The 12,462-nt window shown below is 43.1% G+C and overlaps 1 protein-coding gene across 1 annotated transcript; it reads right to left on the reverse strand.

Annotated features, from left to right (window-relative positions):
* Window positions 1-737: 737 nt before the first annotated feature.
* On the reverse strand, window positions 738-11,627 carry LOC149333908 (uncharacterized). The gene is made up of 5 exons (XM_089556139.1): window positions 11,520-11,627; window positions 6,312-6,463; window positions 3,240-3,307; window positions 1,792-1,878; window positions 738-871 (listed from the first exon to the last, which is right to left on the reverse strand). The coding sequence occupies exons 1-5, from the start codon at window positions 11,625-11,627 to the stop codon at window positions 738-740; spliced, it is 549 nt and encodes a 182-aa protein (XP_089412265.1).
* Window positions 11,628-12,462: the final 835 nt, after the last annotated feature.

The raw sequence follows: 12,462 nt of genomic DNA on the forward strand, positions 1-12,462 counted from the left end.
CCGTTTTATTTGTTTGTAATTACCTTATTCGTTTTCAAGCCTCGGGTCGATGCTTCTTTGAGAAGGGAGTAATGCCGAGAACCTTTGTAGTGTTTGTTCATTCGTCAAAGCTTCCGGCAAGCCGCTTTATCGCTTTGTTTGTGATACAGTACCGACCAGATTTAACTCGGTCGATCGCATTCAGGCGGGGCCAATTCCACGTTGTTCCAGAATGTTGTACTAACTTTGCACACCGTATGTGGAAAGTTCACTATAAGCATTGAGCTGAGCACGGCGGACAGCAGTGAACATCGATTCGACGGCCGCCGAGCAGACTTGTTTCTACGCCGCTGCCGAGTGATTCAGTTCTTTATGGGCGCAAGTCAGCCTAATAAAGAGTTTCGTTGGAAAGCCCTATACGCTCTCTTCCTGCACGCCGGATTGCCGTCACCACTACGTTACACTGTTGGATTACACTAACAAAAACCAATCGTACACCACATTCTACCGTCTATTCCTCGGTAATACAATTTAATCCACCCACTAATCCTCACTAAACGACCTTAATTCACCCACTAAGCCTTCTTGATCAATTTTCTGGGGCAGGCCAACCTGAAAAAAATGTGAGGTCCTTTGGAATTTTTGGAGGTGGGCAAACTTCCGAATATTAAAGTTGCCGCATTGTAGCAGCATTTTTATTGAGTAGTGAAATACATACTACGCAGCCGCAGGCGTGTACAAAGTTTTCCTTGTATTTGTTATTTGACGGGGTCATCGATACATGTTTCGCTTGTGTATTCTGGAACGTCGACGTCACAGATGTCTTCATATTCTTCAACGCATTCCTGAGCGACCACGTCCGCTACTTCTTTCTTGACCCACAACATGCACACTGAAATTGGAGAATAAAATCTGTGAAAAATTCTGTCCCATAAAAGAAATATTCGAAACAACTACTCTTAACGTTAATAATCGCGCAGCACGAAGTACCAACAGTGCGCTCTTAAGATGCGTTGTACATGAGGGGTCATATGTCTCTGATCCACACTCCAAGTTTCAACTGTGCGGCGCTCCATGATAGCACCGGCTGACGATACGCTCCTGGCGTCGAGACCGGGCGCACCACACCTACCTCGGAGCCAGGAGGGTGTGGTCAGGTGGCGCTCGCATGCAGCCCCTACGGTACGCCAAATCGACGAGGTCGCAGAGTTTTCTTTTTTTTTTGCCTCAACTGTACTCTTTTGAATAGTGTACAAGGGGATAAAGCTAACTCGAGCCAAACCCAGGCTTTAGTCTAGTTAAAATAGACTTTAGAATAAACAGCATCAATTGTCATTACTCGACAAAACAATGACCAGAATTTTTTTCATCGTTCACACTGAGACATAAGTGAAAACACTTCCTAAAAGCCTCTGCGTGCCCGTTTTTTTGTGCACTCCACCGCCTGCACTAACTTGCCATTAAGCCAGGGTATATTCCAGTTACCATTCTTTTCTTTCTCTGCCAAAACACACGTCAGCATATTGTGATTTAATTCCCTTACATTTTCACAGACATAATACCAAGAAAATACTTTCGTTACACAGCACAAGAAATACGAGAAAATCGCAGATTATAAAAATCGTCAAAGAACCGTTTTTTATACGAATGGAATAACCTTTGGTTGGCTTTCCTAGCAGAAGTATAACAAATAAACCAGCCGGCAATGCATTTCATAATCAGCCAGGAGGAACCACATACTAACAAACACCACGGTTTATACGAGAATGAATACAAATTTGAATGCTCTGAAAATAAAAGTAAGAGTCTCACGTTCTTCACCGACGTACGGAATGATAGACACCACGCAGTTTTCGTAGTTGCTGTAAACGTAGTAGGCCGTGTACCAATCAAGATCGTCTGTAAAAGATTACCCTCAATAGCAGAGCGCGCACAAACTACAAAGCAACATCACAAGATGTAATAATATTGTTACGGGGTAGTTCCGCTTGGGATTGCAGAGAGCGGACACGGAAAACAGGGCTTTAAAACCACAGGCGTTTACTGCAGGCACCAGCCGACACTGCTCGACCGTCGTCTTCTTCACCAAAACTCTAGAGCTTCTTCTTCTTCCTTCCTTATGCATGCACCGCCTAATGTAACAATATCTACGAAGTTTGTAATAAAGGGGGCTATCTGGAGAAACCTGAATGCATTTGTGAAGGTCAACGCGCTTATATAATAACGACTGTATTCCTGTCAGTGGTAAATTGACATATCAAGTGGACAATTACAGGACTCATATCCTGCCACACTAAAAATGACATAATTCAACATTTTCGCCTAATAAACAAAAGTATCCTCTAGAATACCATCTGTAAAACTGTGGTCACTGCAACCGCTACATAATGAGCAATAATAAATTATACCTTGCATAATAGAAGATTGCCCAAGCTTTGTGGGTTGCAAAAATCACATCGAAAGTTTTCACGCACATACCTGCCTTGTGGTCAGAAGAATTCCGAAAACTTGAAGCGCAGAAGCAGACAGTACATAGAAAGAAGACGTTACACGTTCGAGCGCTAACTTGTTGCAAGTTAGCGCTCGAACGTGTAACGTCTTCTTTCTACGTCCTGTCTGTTTGTGCGCTTCAAGTTTTTGGAATGTCTCACCAACAAGCCCAAACAATCACTTTTAGAGATTTTGGCCATAAGATTGAAAATGAAAGTGTGAAGACTGAGGTTCTTAGTGATGCTTATAAACAGAGCGGTTGAGTGGACGCTATTGCAGGTATGGAGTCAGGTAAGTTTATTTTATGCATTTGCGGCTTTCATTAAATGCCCGGATATGCACCACTATGGAAAAACGTTGGTACAAAATCACCTGCAACAGTTTTGTCATCTAAGCTAAATAAAAACGCTTGGGCCTAAATTAATCCTTCAAATGCCACATAATTACTATTCTACTTAAAAGCATTAGGAGCATTTTTTAAAATTAACACTCTGATGTGATCCGTGGCCGGAAGCACAATTGCATTCGTGCCACGCATTTCTGGTCAACTATCCCTTTGCGCAAGTTACATGAAGCACTCTGGCGATCACGGCTTTTTCTGCCTGTTGACAATCCACCACACAAATATCAATTTTTCATAAGAAATAAACCATTTTGAGCTAACTTAAACGTGATACGAATTACTATTCGCTATTAAGGTCAGGGCTAATGTAATGCACTCCAGTTTCGCCTGCAAAAGAATTACGATGTGCAAACGACCTCCTACTCACCGTTGTCCAATGTAAAGATTACACTCCCACTTTCATTTCCAGGTCTTATGTTGAACGCTGACTCCTTTCTGCAAAAGTGATATCACATGTTAACGTAATGCTTTATACTAAGATTATACTAAGTGTTATTCTTCCAGAAAGGGTTCTGTGAGTCGGCAAAGGTCGCATTATGTTTAAAAGTAATCTCAGCGATATTGTAGTGATCGCTAAAATTAGTAATAAATATTTTCTTATAACAAAGCCCTGTTTTCCTGCCCCGGTGTAAGACTTCTAACCACTTTAAAGGGGCAGTAAATTTAAAAGAACGTGAACTAAAGTCATTTCGAAGGTTCAATAGAAATGTATTTGCGATGTCGTCTTCCTATATTAAATATACACTACAATATTCCCTCTGACAAAAACTATGCGCAGCACAGACCGTATGACCCATGTGCATGAAACCTCATAGGGATCGTGCTGACAGTGCGAATAACCTCTCCAGGGTTTTCTTTGAACATGCCAAGTTCCGAGGCTCAATTTTTCGGAACGGAAGGAATTCGTTTACTTGTTCTTACCCCAATTTTCTATTAGGCTTCAAATGTGCAGAGTAAATACACCAAATTTTCATTACCCATTTATGTTTGACCCTACTTTTAACAAGGATAGGAATCAAAAAGACACATGAAATCAAAAATAAAATGCATATATCAGGTGTTTTAGGGAACCCGCAACTAGTGCTTAAAACAGGCTTTTTCAGGTTAAGGGATGTTTATTGCGGCATGACAAAACCAATACTGCCGGGCATCAGGAAACAGGCTGATCATGTTAACTAAAAGTGGTTAACTAAATTCTGCTAATTAACTTTAAACTATTAGAGCTAGAGGTTTAATTGCAATTAGAAATTCGGAGCCAGCCATTAGTATTTGCCGTATCAATTTTTTAAATTTCGAAAACGCATTTACCTTTTCAACTGTGCCCCATCTAACTGGGCCATTGCCGCGCCATTCGAAGACCACGCGCCGGCGGATATTGCGCAGCGACGACCATCAATTAACGTCATTTCGCCGTCAACCCGCCAGGAAACAATCTTCGCCCCGGCCACACTGCGGTGCTCTCCGCTACGTCCCATTTCGCTGCTCCAGCGTGGGCGGGGCAGAGATTATCATGTAGCGGGTGGACGGCGAAATGACGTTAATTGATGGTCGTCGCTGTACAATATCCGAAAGCTCACGGTCTTCGAAGAAGTGGTCCACATTATGTGAGCCAAAGCAGCAAGAGAAATTGTGTTTTCGAAATTTTATAAAGTGATATGGCTATAACTAATTGTCGCCAACAGATCTTAATTGCACTCAGGTGCACATGGGCAAGAGTTCAAAAGTTACCTTATAGAATTTAAGTAATTACTTTAAAATTTAATATGATCCGCGTGTTTTCTGACGTCCGATAGCGCTTGTCATACTACGCCGCAAGAAGATTTTGTTCACTTCAAAGTCCGCATTTTTCATAATTCCTAGCCAGCTTCGACCAAACACCTGGTATATACTAGCATAAGTCCAGTCTGCAGATAAGGCTTCCTGACCCCTGTCTTCATATTTTATTTTCTGATTCTCGATTCTACGTTTCCATTCTCTCGAATTAAATCCTGCTTTAATTAGTGGGCCCCTATCACTTTTTTTCTGTTCTCTTCCTGCTGTACTTTTTATATCTTAATGGTACTATCCTGCCTATTTCCCTTCTTCATTCGCTTTGTATTCAGTCTTGTTTTTCCAGTGTAGTACACACACCAGCTGTCGATGGCACCGCATGGAGTATCGCAACGCTCCTGATGCCAATGGTCACTGTCAGAGCTTAGGTGCTTTGTCGCCGTTCAATGGAATTCTCAGTGCCATTTGGCATGTGTATGCACCTCCGCTCCGACGGATGCGCTGATGTCAAGCAGGTGATGGTGGATCACAGCTTATGGGGTTTAACTTCCCGCAGTAATTCAGGCTATGAGGGACGCCGTAGTAAAGGGCTCCAGGTGATTTCGACCCCCAGGGGTCCTTTACCGTGCACTGGCATTGCACTACTCACGTGCCTCTATTATTTCGCCTACGTAAAAATCCGGTTGGCGCGGCCGGGAGCGAACCTACGTCTTTCGGGTCAGCAGCCAAGCACCACCGCAGCCGTGACGTCGTGGGTTTGGCGCCCGTCTCGGCTTCGGCAGGTGAGAGGTTCGACACCTACCACCAGTCACTTGCCGGCCACAAAATGAGTACAAGTGTTTTCTCTGCCCAGAGGCCAGCTCAAACTCTTTGATTGTGCTTTGGAAAGCTCGGCTAACCCCGTTGCGTCGATGTTTGACGCACCTTCAAGGCGGTGGGACTTTGTACGCATCGGGGGAGTCGACACGGAAGGCTCGGTTGCAAACTTTTCATAACGGCCAGAGGCTAAATCAAACAGCCGAGCACTATAACCACTGAGGCACCACCGCGGCTAATAGCAGCTCAAAATTAACGATGGCCTATCAAGGAAATATTCTGTGTGGATGCCTCTTAATCGCGCAAAGGCGCGGCATTCCGTAACGCACTTTCCAAACTTTCTATATCCCTGGAGACGGAATTTAGAACCATTGAGTGAAGAGAAGTGTTCGTTATGGGCTGCTTGGTTCAACGCAGCCAACTACCGAAGCCTAACGACGGCCCGTATAGAGAGAACCCCAGGTGGCGTAAATTTATCTGGGGCCCTTCACTACGGCACCTTTCATAGCGCATGTGTAACTTCTAGATGTTAAACCCCCCGATTAACTTTTAATTCCTCGTGCAGCTGCCCTTGTCTTCAAAAATTGCAGCTAATTTCCTGAGCCCTGTGGTGTTTCAGCTAAAACAGTTTGCGAAAGAAATGCGTTCTACATTTGTAGCCCAATGAGGCTTAGGCACGTTCGTTACACTGGGAACACTAAATAACAAAAGGGCCTTCGTAGGTGGCTCGCCTGTGTTCCTTTCATGTCGATTAGGAGCGTACACCACAGCATGCATCTAAAGGACACACACTTTCACTTGCTCATGCGGCATGCTTGAACGCAAGCCTAAACGAGTAACAGTAGGAACTCACTTCTTTGAACCTTCGAGACCTTTCAGATGCCACACGTATGTCGCCATCTTCTTTTCCCTGTCATAGCTAGTTCTCGATGCACTAAGACATTTGAAGGCAGTGTTGTTGCTGGCCGTGTAGATAGCTACGACTTCCGGGAATGTGTCTATCAGCTGTAAAGAAAATGAACAGGTTACACAGGTTGTTCCTTGGTGAATAAATCAGACGCACAACAAAAAGAAGAGGGCAAAAGCGATGATCAACTATCTACAATTTATATGTATCGTGTGGTTTCCCCACACAGTAGTGTGATTTGTGTCTAGAACTTTGGTTTGATTTTTTTCTTTTTCCTTCCCTTCTGGAGATTTCGTTTGTGGTCAGTGGTCAGATGAGATGACCGTCACTAAGACTGATAAGGCTCCGATATAGTTTTGGCCACCTAGGGATCTCTAACGTGCACAGAAATCGCACAGCTCTGGGCCGCCTTTATTAAAACTTCCTGTTGGGCGAGTTGGTAGTTCATCTTGAAGTACGTATACTTCAAGATGGGCCGCCTTTGCGCTCCGCCTCTATGGAAACGCGGCCGCCTGGGCCGAGTTCGAACCCGCGAACTCCGGCTCAGTAGCCGAGCGCTCTAAGCTCTGAGCCTCCGCTGCGCGCGCTGGTGCTGTCACCTTTTTCTTCTTAGACACTGTGAGAGTTTTTCTTATCGGAAGCCGCTACGGATGATGAGAAAACTAATTATTCTGGCATTGATTTCTATTATATATTTCATTTCATTTATTGTACCCCCCAGGGCCAGAGGCATTACAGAATGGCAGTGGCAAAACACAAGAAAAGGTTAGAAAATTCAACAAAGACACAAATTTAAAATCACCTGAGTATACAATGGTAGCTATAGCTTCGCGGAACATGTCATAATTATTGATGTCGGCAATACCTATGGAAAGGTGACTCCAGTCACGCGAGGTACGCAGCAAAATTGACTGGAAAAATATTTGAAAGAAGAAAAGTGAAAGAATACGGTGTACCGAATTCTTACATTTTTTTTTAGCTATTAATGTTTTTTTTCCGTCAACTATGTGGTTATAAATGCAGACAAATCAATTTTCACATTTATCTGCATAATATAACATACTGCGTGCTCGAAATGGATATGTACAGACTAGCCTACAGCGCCACCACACGGGCAGTCCGCTGCTCATATTAGCAGCTGCGGATTGTGTCAGCTCAGGAGCTTTGCCAGTCGCTCGCCGTGCCAGCTGCGGTGAAAAACTGCACTTCGTGTCGGTTGGTTGCACAACGTTCATTCGGCGGAACAGCTCACAGCAGCTACTCGCCGCTAAATTGAAAACGCTTTCTCTAGCTTCCGCTGCGGTACGCCATGAACGCAAGAACCGTAGACGTAATTGAAATGCATTCGACCTGTTTTATGAAGGCGACAGGACTGTTTTATCGGGTCTCGCTTGACCAAACTGACGCTTCACTGAATGAGATGGCTCGCTATGCTGGCCATCCACGGAGCGAAAGGGCATATTTTACTGCTACTATAGCTACTTTGCTAAAGAATACTTTGCTACCTCTCTGCATGAGACATCTAGAAATGTCGAACACTTGTGGAAACGCCTAAATAGCATCATTAAACCAAGCAGTCATTCCATCATTAACAGCATAAAAATCAACAATGAAGATATAAGCGGCACTGATCTATGCGTTCAATACGCATTTCGTCTCCGTTGGGGTAACTGACCGCGCAGGTACCACTCACTCTCCCACTACGGATTGCATCCCTAATATCTCCGGAAGTATGGAATTCTTTCGCACTAGTGAAAGTGGAGTCATTTATGTATATAATAACCTCAAAAATTCCAGATGTCGTGGCGCAGATGACATGTAAATTGTCCCTATTAAGTACATTATTGATAATATCGCTCCAGTGGTGACTAGTACGTATAATTTAGCCTTTGAACAAAATACATTTCCAGAACTAATGCAAATAGCCAAGGTAATTGTAATACATAAAGACGGTGACAAAAATAATATAAATCATTTTAGGCCAACCTCAATTCTCCCAGCCCTTTCTAAAGGATTAGAAAAAAATCATGCACATTCGTCTTTATTCATTTTTAGAAATGCATTCACTCATTTCGCCTTGCCAGTACGGTTTTCTGAAACGAAAATCTACAGAATTAGCGATGTTAACGCAAAACGAAGCCATTATTGGCGCCCTAGAGAACAAGCAACTAGTTTGGGGCATATATCTAGATTTTTGAAAGGCATTTTATGCGTACATCACAGTACGTTAATAAAGAAACTTCAGCATTACGGCATACGGGGAAATTCTAATGCTCTCTTTTCATCATACCTTGAATACCGACCTCAGTTGTTAGTCACAGTAAAAAAAAAATACCAGCGTCAAAAAACTCGATTCCGGTGTCCCTCAAGGCAGTATTCTCGGTCCCCTCCTATTTGTTCTGTACATAAATGACATCTTTTCCACTATTAGCGAGGTGCAATGGATTGTATATGCAGATGATACCGCGCTTTTCACTACAGGATATAACCCGAATAATTTGACACCCACAGAAAATATAGCATTACAGTTTGTTAAGCATTGGTCTGACAATAACCTCCTGAGAATTAATGCAAAAAAAAGACGCAAGCAATACTCTTTCGCGCAAGAAACACCACTGTCACTCCAGTAGAAAAGCTATTCCTAGCAAATAATGAAATTGAAATACGAACGCACGTTAAACCATTTAGAGTCTTTTTCTCAGAAAACCTGACCTGGGATAAGCACGTTGAACATATTTGCTGTAAACGAAATAGAGTGGCGGGAATATTAAGCAGGCACCGGCATATCTTACCTACAAAAGCAAAAAGAACGGTATACAACGCCTTATTTTTATCCACACTTAATTACTGTCATCATTTATGGGCCACTCCATCTAAAGAAAACGTTCATAAACTAAGAACATGATAAAAACACACAATGAGAGCCATTGCGAATATTTCATACCGGGTTCACACGTCCGCATACTTCGCATCCTGTCGTACACTTCCAACTGAAGCCATGTTTTCATTCCGCCTTATTTGCCAACACAAGACTGCTGTTAGCGCTCAGAATGACTCTTTTCTTCAACTATTCAACCTTGTCACCCGCAGTCACAGCCACAACACCAGACAAAATAATTCATGTCTCGAACGTTTCTGCCGCACAACATATGGCAATCAATCTTTATCATTCCACATAGCCGTCCTCCTGAGCGCTCTTAGACGCGTTGGTGTGAATGCAAACACAGAATCTACACGCCCGCTTTTCACAAAATTGTATCGTAATGCATCCCTTTCCACACTATTGTATCTGCTTTCAATTCTTATCTACGATGCGCCATGCTTTTCACAAAATTGTATCGTAATGCATCCCTTTCCACACTATTGTATCTGCTTTCAATTCTTATCTACGATGCGCCATGCCCAACTGTCTGGTTTGGTTTGGTTTGGTTTTATGGGTTTAACGTCCCAAAGCGACTAAGGCTATGAGAGACGCCCAACCGTCTGATCCATATCTCTTTCCTCTTTCTTTATATAGTACAGCTAACGTCATTTCTTGCTGAAATATTATTGTGACTACGCTCTGTACCGCATGCATTGTATCTTGTTAGCCACTCGCTTTTTGCATCTCTTGTATAATACCCTGATACTGCCATCTATACGTATATATCCTGTAGAATACTTGTTGCCCCATTAAATGTTTTTTCCATATTTTTTTAATGCTGCTGAACTGTATTCAAGGGGGCCGGGCTTCGTCACGCTGCCCATGTTCAGCTTTTTTCCGTCGCCCCCTTTCTTCATCTAGGAAAGAAAATAAATTTGAGCTTACTTGACTCCAGCCAAAGCCTACCTGCATTCCGGATAAATGTCAATTTTACTTGGGGCCATGTAAATTTGACGGGAGAAGCTGTAACGCGAAACGTGAAAATTAGCGAATAGGAAGCGGATAATACCACATGTAGCCGTTGTCTATTCATATACGATTGCACTACGCATGCGCCGTAGGAATAACGCATTTGTATGCTCTGTCAGTAGCGTTACTTTCAAAGTTCGTGATGGAGCATTGCCGTAGGTTTTAAACTTGCTGCGAATAAGACTGTCGCGGGATTTAGCGCCAAAATTTATAACAATGTTTCCCCGCTGTCCGAAAAAATTCGTAAAAGCAAGCCAACAAGGCTACACCTGTTGTCGGTGCTCCGATATTCAATCCCAAAAGCGGTGATATCTGGGCACTGAAACCAGGGTAAAAGTAAACTGGATAAAGCAAGAAGCGGATCGGACAGCGCAGGACCTATTATCAACTTTATTATTTACAATTTTCTCAAGCATAAGCACACGCATGCACTGAAATCAAAACAGCTCTTGAGATGTTATACCATATAGGGGGAACATACTGACATATTAAAAACACCAGTTCTTTATCACTGATTAGAAAGGATGGCACACTGACACAGATAACACTTTGTTTCCTAGTCTCGCAGACCTCCAGCAGGTCACGATAAAAGTCGCTTTCTCAGTGGGTAACAAACACAAAGCAAAAATTTGCGCCTTGCGGTCATGAGTTTCTCAGTCATTTTAATGACGAAGCGTCCATGCATTCCCACTTTACATGCACATGCGATGGTAGAGAATCTGATAATCGTGCGATTAAGAAGCACCAAATATATACATCAGCTGTATATTCACGAAGAAAATAGGCAATGACTGTGATTATGATTTTTTCAGGTGTGCATGTGTCAGGGATGTTCTATGTGCATTTCGCTGCGGGAGTAATGACTGTGGAACGTGTGTGTGTGATGCTAGTCACCGAGGAATTTCGGCACATCGTACAGTCATTTAAAGGGAAAGTCAAGTTAAAAACTCCTGCGCTCTTTTTCCAGCTTCTCCTCTAGAGTTTTGTCCTGTTCTCCTTGTTCCCGCCAACTCAATATTAGCACTGCACTCATTACTGGTGCGTATCTGCCAAGTTCTCAAAACTTATGCGGTGGGCAGAGTCGTCAGAATCCCTCAGTCACAAAAAAGTCTTGCAATGAAGGCGACTTTTGAAAGTAAAGATATTATAATACGCTTATTTTCCGTACGTTTTTAGGTTTGTGAAGGGATCTTTGATGGGATTTGAAGCAGTCGAATAAGAATAATGCTTTAGTAGTCATTTGAGAAGTCGAGCTCCCTTACCTTGAAGCTATCTACTGGTTTTCGGGGATGCCTTGAGCGCTTAGCTGCAATCTTGCCCACGAGCAGAATCAGGACGATGAAGCATAGCCGCACTTTCAGCCCCGTCATACTGGCACTCAAAGACGGGGAATGCAATTTTAGGTGGCGCTCTCCCTTTTACGCTATTTCTCTCGAGCTGCTTCACGTTCAGAACGCCACACTTCAAAAATTAGCTACATTTGAACTGTTCGCTTGCACTGCGGCAGCATTTATTTCACACCGGAATTTCATTTATTTTAAGTAACCTCATCAAAGTAGGGTGACATGTACGGAGTAATCGCAGTAAAGATTTCTCGGAACCGCACGAACTGACGGGGCCATCAGTTGCTTGCGGACACCGAGTAACATTTGTGTGCATGCGACATGTAATGCAATTACAGTGACGCAACATATGAAACTGGTTGGCTATATTTCTGCCTTCCTTGCTTGCGTGCAATGAATAGTGCTGCACTGGAGTTCATTTTCTCCGACATGCTGCTGAAGAGGATTGCGCGATAGATGGTGCGCGCTGCTTTTTGAACTTTCTTTTTCCGCTATTTTTTGCTATTTTTTTTTCCTCATAAAATATTACTTGCTAGTCTGCGATTCTCTGTGTCCACTTTCTGTACGTCTTGCGTCTCTTTCGCATTGTACTTTCCAATATGAACCGTTACCAACTTGCCCAACTGTCCGTCCTTCTTTAATCATTCAGGGTGGTATGATGACATCGCATAGTTCACGAGAATAATTATTTGCTTGCACGCGCACCCACGCACAGAAAACAAAGCCATACAGAAAAGCATAACTCTGTTGTTATGTTGTTATGGAGCGCAATCGGATAGCGCTGGCAGCAACAACTGAATCGAGAATACTCAATAGTGCGCTTCTTACCGCGGCTGTAGAACCTCTCCAAAGTTGCACTAGC

This window comes from Amblyomma mixtum, chromosome 8 (genome assembly GCF_055824585.1).
Source record: "Amblyomma mixtum isolate Tamu chromosome 8, ASM5582458v1, whole genome shotgun sequence".
Classification (NCBI taxonomy): Eukaryota; Metazoa; Arthropoda; class Arachnida; order Ixodida; family Ixodidae; genus Amblyomma; species Amblyomma mixtum.